The sequence below is a fragment of the Scyliorhinus canicula genome, chromosome 4, assembly GCF_902713615.1.
Source record: "Scyliorhinus canicula chromosome 4, sScyCan1.1, whole genome shotgun sequence".
NCBI lineage: Eukaryota > Metazoa > Chordata > Chondrichthyes > Carcharhiniformes > Scyliorhinidae > Scyliorhinus > Scyliorhinus canicula.
This window is the reverse complement of record NC_052149.1, coordinates 79,722,227-79,745,715: the sequence shown is the minus strand read 5'-3', so window position 1 is coordinate 79,745,715 and position 23,489 is coordinate 79,722,227. Positions and strand designations below refer to the sequence as shown.

General features: G+C 48.2%; 1 protein-coding gene across 2 annotated transcripts in view; it reads left to right on the top strand.

The window, feature by feature from the left end:
- The window catches only part of LOC119964710 (phosducin-like), a 53,754-nt gene that overhangs the window by 13,167 nt on the left and 17,098 nt on the right, over window positions 1–23,489 (top strand). The window contains exon 1 of one of the 2 annotated variants that reach the window (XM_038794591.1): window positions 21,599–21,653. The exons of the other annotated variant lie outside the window; for it this stretch is intronic. Coding sequence (XP_038650519.1) covers window positions 21,651–21,653 — 3 coding nt within the window. The 5' untranslated portion in view covers window positions 21,599–21,650. Of the gene's footprint in view, window positions 1–21,598; window positions 21,654–23,489 lie in introns of those variants that run through there. 2 annotated transcript variants of the gene reach the window in all.

Genomic DNA, 23,489 nt, shown 5'->3' with positions numbered 1-23,489 from the left:
TTGTCTGGTGCCCCTGTGCAGCTGGAAGTATTGGGAGTTGGTATTGTTGGTCCGTGCACTCGCCATGGGAGCATTGTATAGGAGCTTTACCCAAGCGGTGAACCCTGTTCCAAGCCCGAACCGCTCCAGTACCTCTATGAGGTATTTCCATTCGACTCTGTTGAAGGCCTTTTCTGCATCCAGGGAGACAATCACCTCTTGTGTTCTCTCCCCGGAGGGGGTCATTATTTATACACCAATTATAAATTAAAATTAAAGTGGGACTATTAGTAGCATTCAAACATACAAATTAAGAGCAGGAGTAGGCCACTCAGTCCCCAGGCCGGCTCTGCCATTCAATAATATCAGGTCTGATCTGATTGTAACATCAACTCCGCATTCCGGCCAACCCACTTTCACCTCCTTGTTAATCAAGAATTTATCTCGCTTTGCCTTAAAAATGCTCAAAGATTTTGCTTCCACTACCTTTTGAGGAAGCAGGTTCCAGAAACTCACGACCCTCTGAGGGAAAAAATTCTCCTCATCTCTGTCTTTAATGAGTGACCCCATGGGCGGGATTCTCCAGCCCGCTGCACCCGTTTTCTGGTGCGGCGCAGCCCCACCGGCAGTGGGATCCTCCGTCCCGCTAGCCGGCCAACGGGGTTTCCCATTGTGGGTACCCACTGCCGGTGGGAGTGTCGGGAAATCCGTTGGCCTGTGTGCTTTGCCGGCGAAACGGAGGATCCTGCCGATGTGACCCTAGTTCTATATTCTCCCACAAGAGGAAACATCTTCTCTACATCCACCCAGTCAATAGCCCTCAGGATGTTAAAGGTTCCAATTAAGTTGCCTCTTACTCTTCTAAACTCTAGTGGGTTCAAACCTAACCTAGGAATTAAATATCGTTGAGCAGTTTCTATTTAGCTGGAGTTTTCTTCTTTAAAAAGAGGAACAAAAGATAGAGACTAGCCATAATCAAATACAGATAACATACAATAATATTGCATTTGAGGTTTGTTTAAAACCTTCAAATTTGACCAAACCTTCTAGTTTTATATATGCATGTTCATGTGATGGCAAGAGAAATCGGGAGAGAGAAGTAGTAGAGGGGAAAAAAGGAGAGAGAAATAGGAGAGTGAGAGTGAAACAGGAGAAGAAAATATACACTTGACTACATGCAGCATGTCTCCAGGGATTTGGGATAAGTGAGAAGAGACAGCACAACATCCATTGTCCAAGGATTTGAAATGTATCTGTCTGATTGGAAAAGATTGAATGTAGTAAACTGACCTACATTTGTTGGCATATGCCACTGTCAGACGTATTGGAGTGTATGTAGGTTAATGGAGTATTAATGGATTAGAAGATTATCCAATTGTATTGTCACGCAAAACAAGTTGCTCTGACGCTAATCAAAAAATAGAATACTGCTGATGCTGAGAATCTGAAACAAAAACAGAAAATGCGGGAAATATTCATTCGATCGCTCCTGTCTTTCATACAACTACAGATTTGTCCTTCTCACACCCATCTCGTGCTCAAAACCTATAACACCTCTAATTTTTCCCAGTTTTGATGAAAGCTGATCAACTGCCAGCGACAGACCTGTGTTGTCTCCTCCTCGAAAGCCCACCAAAATTAAGTGCCTCGCAGGCACTTTAGTGGCCCTGGCAGGCCTCCCCTGCGATCAAGGACCATGGGGGAAGAAATTCCGCCATTGAGAGCCGCTGGCCAATCTGCTGCCTGTAGTCCCTTTGCTCACCAGTATGGCAGTGGCTGCTTTAGGAATGATTGGCCACTGGAGGCCCAGGATCAAGGAGCGGCCCAGACCAGAGATAAATCATGGTGGTACAATAGCACCCTCTTGTGGCCATTTTGTATGTATATAAATAAAAGGCGAGATCTTCTGGCTATTCGCGTCGTTGGGATTTTCTGGTCCGGTCCATGGCGCCTTCCTGCCGCAGGTTTCCTGGCAGCATGGGGCCGATTCAATGGTAAACCCCATTGGCAGTGGTGGGACCAGAGGGTCCCGCTGCCGGCCAATGGCAGATTACCTCCCATTGCCAAGTAACAAAGCGGGTAGGCCAGAGAATCTCGCCCAAAGTCAAACCAGAATAAATTAGCATTCAGTTGGGTATTTTTGAAGGCCATTCACTGCACATATTCTCTTTTCTGTCCTGTAAAGATATCACGGTCTGGCAACGAGGTGGTATTGCGAATGTTCATGTGCTTTGCCAAATGTGCAGGATCTGTTCAAAGTACTGTCAGGAGGTCAGATATTTTTGAAATTAGATCTGACAAATAACTATCTGCAACTTGAGTTAGAAAACACAAGTACCATTCCCTAGCTCACTGACTTTATCCCTCCCTCAGCAATTGCCTCAAACTGAAACAGACAATTGAAACCTTGTTGTCAAATTTGAAGCCAGAGGAGCTTCTGGCCAAAAGCGTGGCACGGTGGCATGATGGTTAGCACTGCTACCTCACAGCGCCTGGGTCCGGGTACACTTCCAGCCTTGGATGACTGTCGGTGAGGAGTTTGCACATTCTTTCCATGACTGAGGGGGTTTCCTTTGGGTGTTCTGGTTTCCTCCCACAGTCCAAAGATGTACAGGATTGGTGGATTTGCCATGATAAATTGTCCCTTGATGTCCAGGTTACGGATGGGGGAGTGGGTCTAGGCAGGATGCTTTTTCGAAGGGTTGGTGCAGACTTGATGGGCCAAATGGCCTCCTCCTGCACTATAGGGATTTTATGAGTCATACCTGACCATTAATTTGGCCATTCATGGGTCTTTGTCAGTTGGATAGGCTGCCATTTGTATTTCTTCAGCCCTTGGAATTTTCCTAGGGTTGACAAAGCAAATTTTGCAAGAATTGCAGCGAGTAGAGTGCTATTTGGATGACATATTTATTTCGGCTCCAAGATGCAGAACCATGATGACAGGCTGAATAAGGTGCTCCTCTATTTAGTAAAGCATGGAATTTAGGTGAAGACTCACAAATGGGAAATGTCCCACAACTTTGTCGAGTGTTTGGGTCACCGGGTAGACAAAGAAGGGTTATGTCCTACCAAGTGTAAGATTCAAGCAAATTTGAAAGATGCCACACCCTTGGAATATCTCTGAGCTCAGCTGCGGGATTCTCCGTGGATGGGATCCTCATCTTCGTCGGCAGCAAACCCAAGCCCGCGGGTTTCCCGACGGTGTGGGTGGCCACAGTGGAAACTCCATTGGCCGGCTGGGCGAACGTAGGATCCAGCTGCCGGTGGCAATGCACGATGTCAGAAAACGGGGCGAGCGGGACGGAGAATCCCGCCCCAGATCTTTTTGTTGGGAGTTAGTGAATTACTGTGGTAAATTCCTTGCAAACATACAAATTAGGAGCAGGAGTCAGCCATTAGACATAGGAACAGAATTAGGCCATTCGGCCCATCGAGTCTGCTCCGCCATTCAATCATGGTTGATATGTTTCTCATCCCCATTCTCCTGCCTTCTCCCCATAAGCCCTGATCCCCTTTATTAGTCAAGAACCTATCTATCTCTGTCTTAAAGACATTCAGTGATTTGGCTCCACAGTCTCCTGCGGCAAAGAGTCCAACAGATTCTGAAGAAATTCCTCCTCATCTCAGTTTTAAAGGATTGTCCCTTCAGTCTGAGTCTGTGGCCTCGGGTTCTAGTTTTTCCTACTAGTGGAAACATCTTTTCCATGTCCACTCTATCCAGGCCTCTCAGTATCCTGTAAGTTTCAAGTCCCTCGAGACTGCCCAGCCATTCAATAAGATCTTGGCCTCAACTCCACACTTCCTCTGCCACTTTTGACCAAATTTCATAGCAAATTCCTACCATACTAATCATATATTCAATGCATTCCTTACCAAATTCAATTCATACCAAATTTGGCCACATGGTTGGCGCCATTGAATGAATTCTCGAGGAAGAGTGGAATTGGACAAAGCAGTGTGACAAAGCATTCCCGTTGTGTAAAAGTAGAGTAAAAGTTAATTGGTTGACAGTACAATGCTTGTACATTATGATATGTCCAAAAAGAATAAGCTAGCATGGGATGCCTCTCTACAGTAGGTGCTGTGATCACTCATGTGTTAGAAAATGGTGAAGTTAGACAAATTGCATCTGACTCATACTTTCACTGAGAGAAATTATGGTCAGATAGTAAATGAAACATTGAGCTGGATTCTCCGCCCCCTCTGGATTCTCCGCCCCCCCCCCTCCCCCCCCCCCCCCCCCCCCCTCCACAGCAGTGTGTTTCGCGGCAGCGCAGCATTGGCTAGCGGTGAGATTCTCTCTTCCTGTCGCTTGTCAACGGGATTTCCCACTGACCACTGTTTTGATTACAAAATCCCCAGTTGCCTCTCTAGCTGCAGCCGGAATGCAGGTGGGCTTTGATTTTGGTTGCTCATCGGTACAACATTAAGGAATTTTCTTTATACATATGAATATGCTGCCCGTCACAGTAGATGCTATTGGAAGAGCAATTTGTAGGGATCCTGTATTGGCAAGGATACATGACTACATTGCAAATCAGTGGCCAACACAGATACTGGATTTAAAAATCAGGCCATTCCTTATGAAAGAATGAATTGTTTGTTAACAAACATGTTATGTGAGGGGCCATAGTTGTTCCTGAAAGGTACAGATCACAGTTTGCTATTGATCTTCATGATCGACACTTGACAGAGTATAGCAAGAAAATGTCTTTGGTGGTCAGGGTTAGATAAGGACATAGAGAACACAGTGAAACAGCATTAGGCATGTTAAACTTCAGAAAATAAACCACCATCAGTACCATTGCAACCATGGCCAGCTAGATTGTGGCAGAGGCTGCACATAGATTTTGCAGAATGTGAATGGCAGCAGCCATATGCTGAGGTAGATGAAGGTAGTGTGTTGAAGACTTGAACAAGAAATAGTCTAGATATTTAGCATAGTTTGTTTGCTGATTGTGGTTTTCCAGAGAACATTGTGTCTGACAACAGACCTCCACAAAACGTTTGTTCATCATAAAACACTTCACATTACTACCAGCAGAAGGCTAGCTGAATGGTTTCTCAGAAGCAGCCCAGACCAAAGTTTATATCGCTGAAACCACATTTAGCACAGTTAGTAGAAGAGAAATGACTCAGGCAAATAGGGAATCGTGATAGGGTTAGAGTGAGGGAAAGAAGTCTGAAGTTGAACCAAAATTTTAAGATGAAAGAATAGCAGCATAAGTGGCTACCAGGAAAATATGTGGTCCTTGCACATATTTGGTCAAGTTGTTTGGTAGTGGAAAATTTGTGCATATAGATCACGTTTTACCTTCAGAGCTTCACAAAGGAGACGGGAGCTGGGAAGAATCAAATCAGTCTGGTGAATTAGATAATTAGGATACGAGTAGTTACATAGTTACTCCAACACGAGTTGTGCCAGAAACCAGCTGTGATCCAAGTCAGCATCAGGCAGAAATGTCTGGTGAAGTGAATTGAAGATCAAGGAGAAAATCAGTCCTTGTTGGAGAAAACTTCTCCTCAGAATTAGGCCCAGATGACCAATATCCTTGCCCAAGTTCTGGAAGTTCTGACCAAGAAACAGTGGTTAAATTGGATTTGAAAATAATTGAAAAACAAGCTATGTATAGACACTGTATGGAATTACAACTTTTGTGTAACATTTTTGTTAAAGGGGGGGTGTAATAACACCTTCTTTTGGCCATTTGTGTGTGTATGTATGTGTGTGCATTTACAAATTATATATGTGTATACGTACATCTACACACATAAATATGCACTCAAAGCGGAATTAACTAGTTTTTAGTTGGGGAATTTTGAACTTCATGTAATATATTATACAGTCTATTTTCTGTCCTGTAAAGATATCACAGGTGGATGGATTTCATGATGAAGTCACCGGGGATGTGGAAGGGGTCAGCAGCACAGAACTGCTCTGCTGTCTAACCCCCTTTCCTTAAGTTGGATCTCTCGATCAGATATTGAGTGCCTTTGAACAAGGGACCACAGGTATTTGAAGTGCGACCATTGACCTTGGCGGCCTGGACTTTATGTTGCAGTGCCGGGAGGCAGGCGACAAAGAGCTCGTATGTCACCCTCCCACTTTATTAACACTCTTCTCACCTCCAAAAGGCCATGAGAGGGAGCACAATACTCCCCCGTTAACTCTGTCTCTCGCCCCATAAATACTGCCTGACTTGCTCAGTATTTCCAGCATTTTCTGATGCGACACTAGACCCCAGTGATGTCTGTCTTTCCATGCAGCCACATTGTGTGTCACTCGTTCTTTGCCTCTTTTCAATTTTCTTTCACCTTTTTTCTGCTAGCATGCAAACCTTGGCCGAGACGGCAGCGGGCCACCAGGACTGGCAGCGCCACCATCCCCACCTCCGTCACCCCAGGGATTCGATGGGACCGGGTTATGAAATGGCCAGCACCCATGCAGGGGTCACCCAGGTGGACGGTGGGAAGTGCTACCATTGCAGGAGCCTCAGGGGTTATCTCTGTTGCACCCGGAGGCCAGCGGGCATCTCGAGATGGAGGAGGTGATAGGTCCCTTGCCAGTGACTCCCGCAGTGGAAGTGCCGGAACACCGCAGCTCCTCGGACCCCCCCCCCCCCCCCCCACCTTGTCGCTGGCACATCTGGTGGGCAGCAGGCAGAACAGGGCCGCACCGCAACACCTGGGACACCTGAGCAGCAGCCGGGCCCATTCAGGCCCGGTTGCCCCAGAAGACGCCCACCAATGGGGACCCAGGTCGCAGGGCAAGAATCACAGCAGGCCGCCTCCACTCCTGATGTATCGGCTGGGGAGAGGTAGCAATAGGGCCCGTAGGGCCAGACAATTAGACACCAGTTAAGTGATAGGGGCTCGGGCACGACTCTATATATATTTGTTCACATTAAACATCTGTTCACAATTTTACAACCTGCCTCAGTGTTCTGTCAGAATGGTGTGAGGGGTGGGCTGGTCTGCGCTGTCCGCAGAGGGGTGTGGCGGCGGGGGGGAATTGGCAGATGTTGGAAGTGGGTTGGGCTCAGGGACTGCAGTTCAGCCAGCGCTCACCACTCGTGTTTCCCGCCCTCCCCCCCCACCTCATCGTACCCACCTCCGTCAACCCAGGGATTCAATGGGACCGGGTGATGAAATGGCCAGCTACCATGCAGGGGTCACCCAGGTGTACGGTGGGAAGTGCTACCATTGCAGGAGTCACGCATTGTTGGACGTTGCGGAGCACTAGATCTCATTGCAGAGCAGGTTGTCATAATCCTCCATCCTATGGACCATACCTAATGTTACTGCATATCGTGGGCCGGCACCCCCGTATGCAGCAGGTATGTATCACGGAGGGGGTTGCAAGGAGGGGGGGAACATGGGAGGGGGGTGGATGTGTTGTCTATGCCCCTGGCCAGTCCCCCCATGTCAGTGAATCTGTGGGTGATCAGAGCCTCCGTGCACATTGGGCCTGGTGCACAGGTTCTGCGGCCTTCCATGCCTGACTGGGCCCCATGTCCTGCCCATCCTCACCATCCCCGCATCCTCCTGGTCAGACGAGGACTGACGTTCAACCTCCTTCTCCAGCATGTCGTCCATGCGCGATATTGTGGAAGACACAGCAGGCCGACATGATTCGGGGCCCTCCCAGCGTCATACAGGAGGGCCTCTCCAGAGAGGTTCAGGCACCTGAACCACATCTTGAGAATGGTGAAGCACCGCTTGATCACGGTCGCTGCATGGGCGTCGGTGTAATGGGTCGCTGCATCGGTCTGTGGCTTCCGGATAGGCGTCATCAGTTATGACCACAGAGATAACCCCTGTCACCCAGGAGCCACCTCAAAGAAGCCAGGAATTGTCGAGTGTGTCAGGATGAAGGCGTTGTGCACACTGGCCGTGTTTCGGACACAGGCATGTATGATGTGCAGCTGATGGTCACATATCAGCTGCCCGTTCATTGAGTGGAACCCCTTTTGGTTTGTGTAGAGCAGCCTGTCATCTGCAATTGCTCATAGGGCGACATGCATCCAGTCGATCACCATCTGGACCCAGGGCAATCCGTCGATGGCGGAGAATCCCGCAGCCCGGGCATCCTGGTGGGCCCGGTCCACATTGACATTGGTATATTGTGCTGGCGGGCACAGATGCACCTGTGCACCGAGCTCTGTGAGATCCCGGACAGGAAGGACCCCGTGGTGTAGAATTTCAGGCGACCGTCACCTTGATGGCCAACAGGAACGAGTGTCATCCCCCATTCCCCCACGGTGCCAGATCAGCCATGGTCTGGCAGATATGTCGCACTGTCCCCCTACTGAGCCGGAGTCTTCGACAGCTTACCCTGTCCGGCAGGACCTCGAATAATAGGCGCTGCCAGTACTCGCGAGGCCTCCTCCTCCTGCTTGGCCTGTGGGGCGTCTGGCTCTCCACCCTCAGCAGCAGCCTCCTGTTCTGCTGGCGCATGCTCCACAGCTGCAGCTTCCTCCTCATCGAGCAGTACCAGCTCGTACAGCCGCAGGGCATCCCCCATGGCAGCGGTGACTAGGAGCAAGGCCACTATTGCTGGCTGAATTGCAATATCCATTGTCTGCAGGGGGTGAAAGGAAGACGTGTTAGCATGGTGCATTCCCTCGTGCCCAACAAGGTCCAAAGGGATACACGGTGGCCCCGGTTGGCACTGTGGACCATGCCTCCGCATGTCCCCTTCCCCTCCCCTCTGCAGCCCAGGCCCCATTGGTGGCCAGAACCGTGGGGATCTCTAGCCAGGATGCCCATCCCTGCTGCTCGGGGGACCGTCAGTGTCTGGCCCATGCCAGTGGTGTTCCCTGCAGCCCCAGCCCGGCACCCCCCCCCCCCCCCCCCCCGGTAGAAGCCACTGTGGGAGTTGCCCTGGGTGGGCTGCATGGTTCCCCGTTGGCAGGTGGCGGCCAGTTGGTGGGGGGGGGTTGATATGGTGGGGGGTGAGGTGTGGGGGTGGTGGGTTGGGGACACCCATATGGTCGATGTCACTCTGCAGAGCCAGGGGCCAGGGTGGGTGGTCAGTGGGGTGCGCAGCAAGATGGCTGCCTTGCGGGCAGCAGCATTGGCGGTCAGTGCCTGGGCACCGCCCCAGACCCGTGGGGGGGTCACCCCGGACCATTCCCCCCTCCCCAGCCAGCCTGGCCAGTGTCAGGACCGGCAGCCCAAGGTCGCGCCTCTCCGGGTCCAACCTCCTCTCTCTCCCTCATCAGCCATGGTGCCAGTTTCCCGATTTGTAAAAGCACATGTGAACCTCGCCTTTGGGAATTTGCCCCAGTGGAGGTGGGGAATCGCGGAGCTCCCAGAGAATACTGGGCAAGCCCACTAATGATATGCCAATGGCGTTTACTGTACATGCGTTCCAGAGCGCATTGACACCACTGTTGAAGTGACGGAGAATTGCAATTTGGCGCCCGCCACGATTTTGGCGTCGGAACTGATTCTCCGCTGAATCGCGTTTCCCGATTCCGTCATCGGCCGACGGAGGATCCCACCCCATGTCTTTCCACCTGAGAGAAGCAATTCGTTCCTGAACTGATACAGAAAATAAAACCATGAAGAATATTTTCAGATTAATGTCAGAGGTTTTACAAGTGAGGGTGGTGCCGAGTCCAGAGGTGGTGATGTCGGTGTGTCGGAAGACCCAGGAGCCCAGGGGTGAGAGAGGCCGCGTCCTGGCCATTGCCTCCCTGGTGGCCTGGAGACAGATCTTACTCAGATGGAGGGACTCAGGGGTTAGCGACATGGCGGGATTTCTCAGACTCGAGAAAATTCTATTTGCCTTGAGGGGCTCATTGCAGGGGTTTGCTCCAGGTGGCAGCCATTCATCAACTTCTCTGAGAAAAATTAAGCTATCAGTAGGGAGGAGGGGGGAGGAAAAAGGGGAGGCATGGGAGAGACAAGTAAGGGCAGGAGAACCAGCTGGGGAAGGTGGCACTATTTGAGTAAGCCATGTTGGCTGGGGTTTGTGCTCGGGGTGGTTTGTTGGTTATATTTTTGTGTTTTTGTTTTTGTTGAAATTTGATGTTGAAAATTGTTAAAATTATAAATGCCTCAATAAAATATTTTCTAAAAAAAAGGCAAATTGGGAAATGCTCTTACCAGTGAGACAGTAGGAGCTGGGGAGAAGCAAAGGGATTTTAACTGTCCATGTACACAAATCATCAAAACAACAACTTGTATTTAGATAGCACCTTTAAAGTAATGAAACACCCAAAGGCACCTTGCGGGTGTATTGTAAAACAAAGTCGGAAACAAAGCCACATAAGGAGAGATTTGGTCAGGTAACAAAACGCTTGGTCAAAGAAGTAGACTTTAAGAAGTGTCTTAAAGGAGAAACGTAAGGCAGAGAATCGGAGAGGTGTATGGAGGGAATTCCAGGACTGGGGACCTTGGCAACTGAAGGTGGAATAAGTGTAATTGGAATGCACAAGAAGCAAGGATTACAGTACCAATGCTACCTTGGAGGTTGTGGCTTGAAGGAAATAACAAGAAATAAGCGAGGTCATGGAGGGATTTGAATAAGGGGCGGGATTTTCCCAACGGGAGACTAAGTACCGACGCCGGAGTGAAAACCGAAGGGCGCGATTCTCCGCCCCCCACGACGGGTCGGAGAATAGCGGGAGGGCCTTCCCAACATTTTTCCTGACCTCCCGCTATTCTCCCCCCCGCCCCCCAACGCCGCCCCACGACACAGCGAACAGCGATTCTCCCCTATCCGATGGGCCGAGTTCCGAGGCCTTTACGGCCGTTTTCACGAACTCAAACACACCTGCTCTAACCGTTCGTGAAAACGGCCGCAAAGTTCCGTTCCCAGCAACCATGGCACCGATTGGCACTGCTGCACCACGGCCTTGCCAAGGGTGGCATGGTCCCGCGATCGGTGCCACCCGCTGCACTCTTTGTTCCTCCGCCGCCCCGCAGGATCAGTCCGCGGGGCGGCTGAGGGGCATGACGGCCCGCGCATGCGCAGGTTTGACGCATATGCGTGATGACGTCATCCGCGCATGCGCGGGTTGGAGCCGTCCAATCCGCGCATGCGCGGCTGATGTCGTCGTGCGCGTCAGCTGCCGTGACCCTTGGTGCGCGGGCTTAGCGACGGTTGCTAAGCCTGCGATGCCGAGGTTCACGGGGCCCCGCTGCTAGCCCCGACCGGGGAGGAGAATCGGGTCCCGGGAGGGGGCACGGAGGCTGCCGTGAAACACGGCCAGTTTCACGGCAGCCTTTACGACTCTCCGCATTTGCAGAGAATCGCGCCCGAAGTGTTTCACTCTGCAGTCGGAGGCCGCTCCTCGCCCCCTATTCTCCCACCCCCGGGGGCTAGGAGCGGTGCCGCGTCATTTCCGCACGTTGGGCCTTGGCACCGCGTAAAATCGGCGTGCCGTAAATTACGCGTCCATCGCCGCATAAATGACGTCACCCATGCATGCGCAGGTTGGCCGGCACCAACCCGTGCATGCGCGGTTGCCGCCCTTCCCGTGGGCGCCCCGCAAGAAATATCGGAGTGATCTTGCGGGGTGGCAGAGGAAAGGAGTGCGTCCTTCAGAGACGCCAGCCCGCCGATTGGTGGGCACCGATCGTGGGCCAGATCCCTTCTGAGCGCCCCCCGACCCCCGGTGCTCGAGCCTCCCTCCCCCCCCACAGGCCGCCCCCGCAGCGTTCGCGCGCTGTTCACGCCGGCAGCATCCAGGTGTGGTTGGCGCCGGCGTGAACACGTCGTATTGGGCAGGCCGCTCGGCCCATCCGAGCCGGAGAATTGCCACTCGCCCGTTACAAACAGAGAGCGGCGATTCTGCGAGCGGCCTGCCGTAAACCTCGGCGCGCTGTTTGGGGGGGGGGTGGGGGGGGGTGGGAGAATCGCATGCGGGTGCCGGGCGGCGTGGCGGGACTCGCCCAGCGACCCCGCGATTCTCCCACCCGGCGGGGGGGGGGAATTGCGCTCAAGAATTTTAGAACCAAAATGCCGATTGACTGGGATCCAATGTAGGTCAGCAAGCACGAGGGTGATAGGTGAACAAGACTTGATGTGAGTTAAGACACAGGCAGCAGAGTATTGGATGACCTCAAGTTTACAGAGGGTAGAATGTAGAAGACCAGCAGGAGTGCGTTGGAAAAATAGTCACAGTGATTAGCACTGTTGCTTCACAGTGGCAGGGTCCAAGGTTCGATTCCTGGTTTGGATCACTGTGTGCGGAGTCTGCACGTTCTCCCTGTGTCTGCCTGGGTTTCCTCCGGGTGCCCCGGTTTCCTCCCACAAGTCCTGAAAGACATGCTGTTAGGTAATTTGGACATTCTGAATTCTCCCTCTGCTGGAGAGTGGCAACGAGGGGCTTTTCACAGTAACATCATTGAAGTGTTAATGTACGTCTACTTGTGACAATAAAGATTCTTCTTATCATTAGGAGTCTATGGCTAGAAGACAGATACAACAGTAATCTAAAAGGCTATGAGAATATTTGTCTTTATCTCAAAGGGGTTGAAGTTTTAAAAAGTGAGAACCAATGCATTAGTTGTATTGAGCATTGGTCAGACTCCACCTGGAATACTGCCTTCAATTTTGGGCATTGTACCTTAGGAAAAATATATTGGCATTTCAAATTGGTAAAGCAGAGATGCATGAGGATTATACCAGGAATCGAAGGGATACACAGTGAGAACAGGTTGCTGGTATTCTTCACTTTACAAGATTTGGGGTGTCCCTTCAAGATGTAAAGGGATTCTAAATGTTAGATGCAGAAAAACTAGTTCCTCTATTGGGACAATCTTACAACTAGGCCTGTTAGAAGCATAATCAGAAAAAATGTTTGCACCAAAAGGGTAGTGGATATCTGAAACGCTGGCCCATGTTTTGCTCCCAGTTCAGGTGCGCAGAGACAGGAGAATTCCCAGCTCTGCAAATCCAACCTTTGAAACTGGCGGCCGACAGTTGGGATTTTCATTCCAGAGTCAGGCTGGCTGAAACTTTGGGCCCTCCACCCCTGGTGCAAATGGGGAGCTGCTGAGTGCAGAGGTTGACTGGGCGGAAGGCTGGTCTCTGTGCTCTGGCAATTTGTTGATTTACATTTTAAACAACAACCCTCCAGTTTTCACCATCCCCTCACACACCCATGCCCATCCATGCCAAGCTATGTCACCTATTGCCTTCCACAATCCTCCCATGGTCCCTCATACTCTCTATGCCAACCCATGCCTCTCTACCCACCCACAAGTTTGGGCAGCAGGGTAGCATGCTGCAGGGTTAGCATAAATGCTTCACAGCTCCAGGGTCCCAGGTTCGATTCCCGGTTGGGTCACTGTCTGTGTGGAGTCTGCACGTCCTCCCCCTGTGTGCGTGGGTTTCCTCTGGGTGCTCCGGTTTCCTCCCACAGTCCAAAGATGTGCGGGTTAGGTGGATTGGCCATGCTAAATTGCCCGTAGTGTCCTAATAAAAGTAAGGTTAAGGGGGGGGGGGGGGGTTGTTGGGTTACGGGTATAGGGTGGATACGTGGGTTTGAGTAGGGTGATCATGGCTCGGCACAACATTGAGGGCCGAAGGGCCTGTTCTGTGCTGTACTGTTCTATGTTCTATGTTCTATGTTCTAAGTCCTCTCATAACACCTATGCTAATCTTAGCCCTTCTATCCACTCCCATGGCCCCTCATACCCCACACATCCCCTGTCCCTATGTGGCCCCATAACAACCTAGTGCCAACAAGGGCACCCCTTTTCACCACTCTTTTCCCTTCCCCCTTCTTGCCAATTCACCTAGTATCCTTTGACAGTCCCTTAACAACTCCAATAGTTCCGTGACCTCTTTGTCAGTTCCGACAGTTCCTTGACACCTTTCACAATTCCTTGATAGCTTTGGCAATCCTTACAGTTCTTTGACAGCTTTTGACCGTTCTGACCCTTTCATGACAACTTTGACAGTTCCTTCTCAACATTGTCAGTTATTTGATAGTTTCAATGAGTTTATGAAACAATCCCAAAGGTGTCTTACCGATCCCAAAGGTATCTCAGGACCATATACAAAGGGGTACTTTGCCTCTCCAAAGGGCTACCCTGAATATCTAGACAAATTTACCAAGTTTAGACCAGCTCTTACCTTGTCTAATTTGTACACTCCAGGTTTCACTGGCAACCAAAATCTCACTTCAATGGAGGTAATTGGTGATTTAAATGGCCCCCCGTAAACTGTACATGCGCAAACCCTGGCCTGACTCCGGACCACCCGTGTTGAAAATCGGAAGTCCATGTTCGGGGCAGGCGTGATAGAAAGGAGAGGGTTTCCATCACAGTGAAAATCTGGACCTGTGTCATTCCCCATATTCATCACAATTGCCAAATTTTAGGAAATCATAAACCTTCCTGGTGGCTAAAATTTCAATGTCACCTTAGTCACCACTCCACTCCTCATTATTTTTTCATTCCCCACATCTTTACACACTGAAATGGCTCTGCCATTTATCACCTCTGGCTCCCAAACCCTTCTTTTCTATGGACCAATCATGTTCCTGAACCAGATCCTGATTACTTAGCTTCTTCTTCTTGTGTCCATATTTCCCATCCAACCTCCCTAGTCTCTGAATGTCTCCACCCGTTCAAAATCTCAACTTTTCTGTAACTAAAGAATACAATCTAAATGCTCGCATTGTTCAATGGTTCTAATACACCTTAAAGGTCTTACGACAATAGTGGAAGTGAAACAGGCATTTCTCATGACACCATTGGCAATGGTCTTCCCTTAAAACAACATCACTAAAACAGGTCAGCATCAATCTCAATGTTCCAACGTAATGCATTGTGACACTCTGAAGTATTTCTTCCATTGTGAAAAGGCTATATACTCAATCGCATGTTTAAGTGACAGGCCCCCTTTCCCCCTGGGTAGAGTGGTATCTTTCCACAGATTGAGACCTCCTTTAATGATGGCACCTCAATCTCTGTGGTGCCAGCTTTTCCGGCTCTATCAGGTCCCGCCCCACCAGAATCACGGCGCAGACCACACCCCCCCCCCCCCCCCCCCCCCCAATTTATTTTTGACAGTGTCAGAAGATCTGGTCAGAAAGCTTGGTTGTGTTTCTGGAGAGAAACATGTCTGTTTTCAGTCATAACCTGACACTGCCATTTTAAAAACATTTCACCCTATTTATTCAAAAACTGCATCCAATCACCTCGCAAGGAAACTAGCAACAAAATTAGGATAGATGTGATTTTAACATTTTCTCTTTAGGCGCACAGACACTTTACAACACAGGAGGACATTCGGCCCATTAATTAGCGAAAGCCAGCATGGATTTGTAAAGTCAAATCATGTTTCTCTAACTTGATTGAGTTTTTTTAATGAGGTAGCAAAGAAAGCTGATGTGGATAATATGGTAGACATGGTGTATCTCGGCATTCAGAAGACATTCTATAAAATGCCATATGAGAGGCTTGCCGTCGAAATAGAAGCCATGGAATGAAAAGGGACAATGGCAGTATTGGCTGACAATGGTTACAAAGTTAGCTGAGAGACAGGAAACAGAATAGAAGTGAACAATTGTTTTTTTTATAAATTTAATGTACCCAATTAATTTTTTTCCAATTAAGGGGCAATTTAGTGTGTTCAATCGTGCACATCTTTAGGTTGTGGGGGCGAAACCCATGCAAACACGGGGAGAATGTGCAAACTCCACACAGACAGTGACCCAGGGCCGGGATCAAACCAGGGACCTCAGCGCCGTGAGGCAGCAGGGCTAACCCACTGCGCCACCGTGCTGCCCTAACAATTGTTTTTGTATTGGGGGTGTAAGATACATAGTGGGGTTCCATAGAGGTTGGTGCTAGAATCACTGCCTTTCTTGACATTTATTAATTACTTATACTTGGTCATTTAGGGAACACTTAAAGGTTTTGAGAGGATAGTGATAGACTTCGTAGAAAGGCTGATGAACTGGGTGAACACTTGGCAGATGAAATACAATGCTGACTACAGGGTACAGGAACAAAATGTCCTGGGGTATACATGCACAAATCACTGAAGGTGGCATGGCAGCTTGAGAAAGTGTTCAAAAAGGTGTATGGCATCCTAAGCTTCAAGTAGAGGTCTATTATACAAAAGCAAGGAAGCTACGATGGGCCTTTATAAAATGCTGGTTCAGCTTCAACAGCAGTATTGTGTCCAATTCTGAGCACAATTCTTGAGGCAGATGTGAAGGCTTTGGAGGTGTTGAAAAGAATTACAGGATTGGCTCCCAGGACGAGGAACTTCAGCTACAAGGAGATTGGAGAACCTGGGTGTGTCCTCCTTAGAGATGAGAAGGTTGTGGTGAGATTTGACAGCGGTGTTCAAAATCTGCGGGCAGAATTTTACAGCCCCTCCCACCAGCGAGATTTTCAAGTGTTGCCAAAGTCAGTGGAGCTTTGAACGGTTGGCCACAATTCCAAGCCCAGTCCCTGCCGCAACAGGGCTGTAAAATCCCACCCCATAGTCGAGACAAAGTAGATTGAGAGAGAGAGAGAGAAACTCATTCACAGAAGAGTCGAGGACCAGAAGATGCAGATATAAGGTGATTGACAAAATAATCAAAAGTGAGGTGAAAAAATGTATGCACAATGGTTATTCGCCCTGGAATGTACTGCTTGAAAGGGGAATGAAGCCAATGGCTTTCAAAAGGGAATTGGATAAGCACTTAAAGGGAAACCAATTGCCAGACAACAGGGGAAGGGTGGGGAGTGGGAACTGCTCGTGCAGAAAGCCAGTACGGAGTCAGCTTCGTCCCTGATATGACCATTCAATGATTCTAGGTTACCTTTTTGGTCCCTCGTCGGCCCTACTCTTTCCTTGGTTATCCTCGTGTTCTTTTCATATTTATAAAACATTGGGAAGTTTTTCTTGATTTTACTTGCCAACAGCTTTTCGTGCCTTTTCTAAATTACCAACTTCCTTTTTAATTTCACTATTGAACTTTTTATACTCCTTCAGGCTTCTTGAAGCATTAAGTTCTCAATATCCTTTTTTTTTAACCTTACCCTACTCTGAAACCTCACCTTGACATCCAGGGAGTTTAGATTTGGAAGCACCACCATTTTCCTTTGCGGGAAGTATTTTTTCTACAATCTCTTCCTCTCCTCCTTGAACATTTTCCACCGCACTGTTATGGATTTACCTTATGTTTTCGGTTCAATTTTGTTAAATCACATCACAACCTTTCAATTAGCCTTTCCCCAATCACGACCTTTTACTCTTGTCTATCTTTGTCCTCTTCCATGATAACCCTAAATTGAACTGCATGTTAAGGCTCCATCAGCACAACTAGAGTGGGGTGAAAGGAGAGTGTGAGAATAGTGAGAGGCCTGTCTCCAACATTTGGCAGGATTGACCATTCCAATCCACTGCACCTCCTTTGGGGTCTAACTCAAGCCACCAGCCATATCGCTTCCAATGCAGTCACTCCACTGCTTAAGCACGGTCCCTCCTGCATTTGTAAAGTAATACTGGAGGCAATAGGGAGATGGTGAAGTAGTGGTAATGTCACTGTGCTAATAATGCAGAAGCCCAGGAAAATGCAGTGGGGTCACAAGTTCAAATCCCACCATAGCAGCTGAAGGAATATAAATTCAATTAATAAATCAGGAATTAAAAGCTCGTCTCAATAATGGTAGCCATGAAACCATAATAGATTGTTGTAAATTCTGGTTCATTTGTCCCCTTTAGGGAAGGAAATCTGCCATCTGAACCTGCTTTGGCCGACACATGGTTGATTTTTAACTGCCCTCTGAAATGGCCTAACAAGCCACTCAGTTCAAGGGAAATGAGGCATAGGCACTAAACAACATCCTGTGAAAGAATTTAAAACCAGTACCCCAGGGCCACATCCCAAGTCCCCTCCTATTCATCACAAGCACTATAAGCTATGGAGGTAGCCAACTCTCCCTTTCCACTTTAACCGAACTATAGCATCACTTTGCTGCTGCCAGCCCCTCAATAGCAACTCTTGGATGAGAAAGTTCTTTTAGTTCACCAATGGCATAACTAGAACCTTCCTTTTTCCTCCCACCAGCACCTAAATCCTTCCAGCTGGGATTTCATCATTTTCCAAGGTAGTCTTCTCAAGGTAAATCTGGTGGTGTACAACCTTCTTATCTCATTCGACCCTGAGCTAAGCTCAATGCACATCACGTCTATTCCCCAGATTGCTTTCTTCAAACTAATGGAACACACCCTGTTTATGCCTCCTGAATCTCCCTCAGCTCTTCCCAGCTCCAAACCACTACACACAATCTCTTCTGCTGCTGGATTGCTACTCATTTATTCTTCCCAGCACCACCCAAAATCGATCTTTTGATTGCAACTCATTTGTCCGCTGGAGCCTGTCCATGCCCCCCACCCCCACCGCCCATCCCATCCCATCTTACTATGTCCTTCCCTGATTTGAACAGACTCCTGAAGACATGCTCAGGAATACTTTCCTTAAATTCTTTTAAACTCAAATTACTGTTTGCTTACAGGCTATAAATATATAAGTTAGGAAATAGTAGCCATTAGGCCCTTTGACCCATATATCTTACTTCTCTTGGTATCTATTGGTTTCTGTCTGGAAGACTCAACAATTGAGCATCAACCGTGCTGAGGTAGAGAATCCCTGAGATTCAGAATCCGTTGTGTTGTGTTCTGCTGCTTTGTGCACCATAAGCTGCTTCCTTGACGTATGCTTTGAAAAAGGAAGCTCCAGACTATGAAATGAGTTCAACTTGTTTATTGAACTATTAACACAGTTCTTAAATGAGTTTGACTCTCTGCTAATCTAGCTGTAGTAACTCAGTCTATCTTTACCAGCCTGCTCTAAGCCACGTGCTGGGTGTGATGCTGTTGAGCAACCCTGATGTACTCTCTCGATGTCTGTCTGTGGAAGAGGCAGAGCATGTGTGCCCTGTCCTTTTATATGGGTTGTGAAGTGCCCCCTTGTGGTAATGCCATCTCTGGGTGCCTGATTACCCATTGGTTGCGTCCTGTTGTAATGATCCACTGGTTGCATGTCTGCATGTCATGACATCTCTGGTGCTCCCTCTAGTGGTTACTTAGTTGTAGTGTATTTGCATTAACCCCTTGTGTATATACAGTGATGCACATCACCACACGTTGAATGAAAAAAAATCTCTCCTCGTGCCAATCCTAAATGAATTACGACTTATTCTGAGACTGTGACCCCCATTAGGGCAAACAGTTTAAACAAGCAATGCAATTTTCAATTATATGGCATGACATTATACAACACGTTAACTTAAATGTTATTTGCAATGGTTATAATGGGTGACATTAGTTAGTTTATTGAAATATACATCCGATGAATCTATTAAATAGTTTATATCTGAATTGCAAGTCAAATGATTCATGAATAAGACTTCACACAAATGTATGGCTGCATTTAGCACGTTCAGTGAATTAAACTATACCTTCAGCATAAAAGGTTTGACAGAGTGATGCACGATCAATTGTACAAAGACTAAGGTTGGATACAACTGTGGCTTTATTGCAGTAAGATGTGTGGCCTCCCACAGCAGCTGGCCAAATGGCTGCTGAGTAGAGGACACGCTCCTCCTACTGGACGGAGCCAGCAGGCAGGGGCCACCGGCGAACCTGTAGTACAGGTCCTACCTTACATCACCTAATACAGGTGTAACAATGGTTTACCACAAAGTTAATTTGCTTTATTTATTGGACGTAATAAATGCGTATACAACTTGGACCAGAACATAAGGGTTTCCTCCAGGTGCTTTGGCTTCCTCCTACTGTCCAAAGATGTGCAGATTGAGTTGATTGCCGATTCTAAATTGTCCCTTAGTGTCCAAAGGTTAGGTGGGGTTACAGGGATAGGGTGGGGGAGTGAGCCATGCTTTTTCTGAGGGTTGTTGGAGACTCGATGGGCCGAATGGCCTCCTTCTGCATTGTAGGGATTCAATTCTATTCTATAACGACTGAATATACTATACACTGAAGCCAGTGCAAATTGAGTATGGATGTAGATAATCGTGTAGGATCACCTGTGTTGCTTCTGACTGACATTTGGGACTATCCTGAAGTGATAATAACTACTTCAACTCATGTAATGGGTCAAGACAAACAGCTGTAAAATGCGTATATATTGCAAATATACAAATAGCAGTGGAAGTTTACAACCTGCTAAATAATTTACTGTACAAATCATTGAAATTAACTGGTTTCCCATTGCATGGTTATTGGGAGAATGCATTTCAAGGGTTACTAAGAAAGGTGGGGATTTATAAACATTTTTACTGGCTCTGATTTCCTCCCCCTCTTTATTTAAATTATGTATTGTCATTTTTCGTCTGGGATTCAGGTGTTTAATATTGGTACTGTTACCTTGGCAGTGTAAACGACAGGGGAGATGGTGTTGCAATAATGTTATTGGTCTTGTAACCCGGAGGACCAGGCTAATGCCCGAGGACAACGGTTCAAAACCTCCCCCCCCCCCCCCCCCCCCCATGGCAGCCTGCATACGACTCCAGACCCACAGTGATGTGATTAACTCTTAACTGCCCTCGGAAATAACCTAGCACAGGGGTGGGCAAACTACGGCCCGCGGGCCGCATGCAGCCCGCCAAAGGTCTTTATGCGGCCCACCAAGATCAAGTCATAAAAAAATAAAATAAAAAATATATATATATATTTTTTTTAATATATTTTTTTAAATTAAGGTTAATGGGGGGGGGCTGTTGGGTTACTGGTATAGGGTGGATACTTTGACTTGAGTAGGGTGATCATTGCTCGGCACAACATGTGTTTAATGTGAAGTTTCTACTTTAAAATATTAATTAATAAAAATTAATTGCTTTTTTTAAAAACTGAGTTACTTTGTTTTTCAAATAAATGTATTTCATGTAAAGTTTCTACTTTAAAATATTAATTAATAAAAATTAATTGCTTTTTTTCTTTAAAATCCTTTTATTTTGGCTATTTTAAATATTAATTATTTTACTTAATATACAATGCGGCCCTTTAAAATTGGGAATTTCTGAATGTGGCCCTTGCACAGAAAAGTTTGCCCACCCCTGACCTAGCATATCACCCAGGGGCAATATGGGATGAGCAGTAAACACTGGCATTGCCAGGAATGCCCATGAAACAAATTTTAAAAAAAGTCTCATTGGAGGAAATGCATAACAACACGGCGATGCAAAATCATAACCAAACTCCAGATCAATTCTATTCTGCAGGTAAATGAGACCCTCGGGTGGCTTGTAACTTACTATCCAGTACTATGAGCAGGCTCAAGCAGAATCTCACACTATTAGGATAGATCATTTTAAGCTATTGCATCAGCAGTAAATAAGCTGTAAAGTTCTTCATTGACACCAGGTCAGGTCATTCAGTTACCTATTGTCCTGACATTAGAATAGATACGCTTACACTACTCAGGTCGTCGCCTTCAATGCTGTCAGAACGTGTGTCATGCAAATTAATTTTTAGGTACTAAAGCTTATAAGGATTTTGCAGCTTATGGTGTAGCCTCCAGAGCCTCCACTGAATGCCAGTAGTGCCTTAACGGTCATGCCCTGTACTGTACTGTTGTCAGTGCATAGTGTTACTATGTGTCATTTTCCTGCAAATTCAGTGCTCAGTGAGTTTGCAATCTCGGTCAGTCACTAAAAGGGATAATGCATACCGCCAACGAATGGTGAGATCCTAACCGTGACCAGTCTGCTAAAGGTCTCAGTTTACACCACCACACAATCAATGCTTCAAAAGCAGGTTTGAGCACATACTGAGGGAAAAGTGCCACTTTAACTCAAGATTCATTTTGCTAATCTGAGTGCAAGCATTAGTTGGGAGTATAATTCTGGCTTGCACACAACAATACCATCTGGGGACTGATTAGAAATCAAGCAAAAAATAGCAAGTGTTTATTTAAAATTTAAAGTCCCCAATTTTTTTTCCAATTAAGGGCCATTTCAGTGTGGCCAATCCACCTACCTTGCACATCTTTGAATTGTGGGGGTGAGATACGCGCAGACACAGAAAGAATGTGCAAACTCCACACGGGCAGGGATCGAACCGGGTCCTCGGCGCTGTGAGGCAGCAGTGCTAACCACTGTGCCACCCAGCTCCAGTAATTATTGAGACAGACTATAACTCCGCATCAATCGCGCATCAATTTATTCCAGTAAGATTTTCTAAAAGATGGGCCTCCGAATAAAGCCACATTGCCTGCAGCTGGATCCGCAATCAAGCAACGCCAAAAAGGACTTTAATCACTGGCCAGCTTGCTTCGAGGCCTATATCAACTCAGCGACCACCCCTCCGACGGAGGCTCAGAAGATACAGATCCTGTACTCAAGGTTGAGCTCCAACATGTTTCCGCTGATCCAGGATGCCCCGAACTATGCAGACACCATGGCGCTCCTCAAAGAAAACTACGCACAGAAAACGAACACACTCTTCGCCAGGCAAGTACTCGCCATTCGCTCTCAACTCCCCGGTAAGTCCATAGAAGAGTTCTGGCGGCCCTAATCCCACTTGTCCGGGACTGTGACTGTCAGGCCGTTACGGCCACCGAACATTCCAACCTTCTTATGCGCGATGCGTTTGTAACGGGGATTGGATCGGACCTCATACGCCAAAGACTGCTAGAAGGGGCCATGCTCGACCTGGCTGAGACTAAAAAGCTAGCACTCTGCCTTACATAATGCTCAGGCCTACCCCGCCGGCAGCGCGGCTCACCCCTCCTATCCCTCATGGACCCCACAGACGGTCGCCCCAGCTGGGGCTTCACCCAGCCAGTACGCCTGGGCTGGTTTAGCTCACCAGGCTGAATCGCTGGCTTTTAAAGCAGACCAAGCAGGCCAGCAGCACGGTTCGATTCCCGGACAGGCGCCGGAATGTGGCGACTAGGGGCTTTTCACAGTAACCTCATTGAAGCCTACTCGTGACAATAAGCGATTTTCATTTTTCATTTTCAAATGCCAACCCGTGCACCCCGGGGGTCCTCGATGTTACGTCTGCGGTGCAGAAGCAGCCCCACCAACGCTGCCCGGCCCGCACTGCCTGTTGCAAGGCTTGCGGCAAAAAGTGGCACTTCGCTGTGGTGTGCCAGGCCCGCGCAGTCGCCGCTATCGTCCCCTCCCCCCTGACCTACACACAATGGGCGCCGCCATCTTCGTCCCGGACCACGTGCGGCCAGTGGCCGCCGCCATCTTCACCTCTCCGGATCACGCGAAGCCAGTGGCCGCCACCATCTTCACCTCCCGGGGCCACGCGCGGCCAGTGGGTGCCGCCATCTTCCCCCCGAGAGTTATCCAACATCAGGCCAGCATCGACATCGCCAGCATCGACATCGCCACCACCGCTACGTCGCTCCCAGCGGAACGTCAAGGCACCAGACCGGTTAAATCTCTAACTGGCACCGGACTTTCAAAGGATATATTTTTTGTATTTTCCCTGATAAAACACTGCACATAAATTCACTACTGTATATAGTTCTCCACCACCCCCGCTGGACTCATTTTTAACAGGG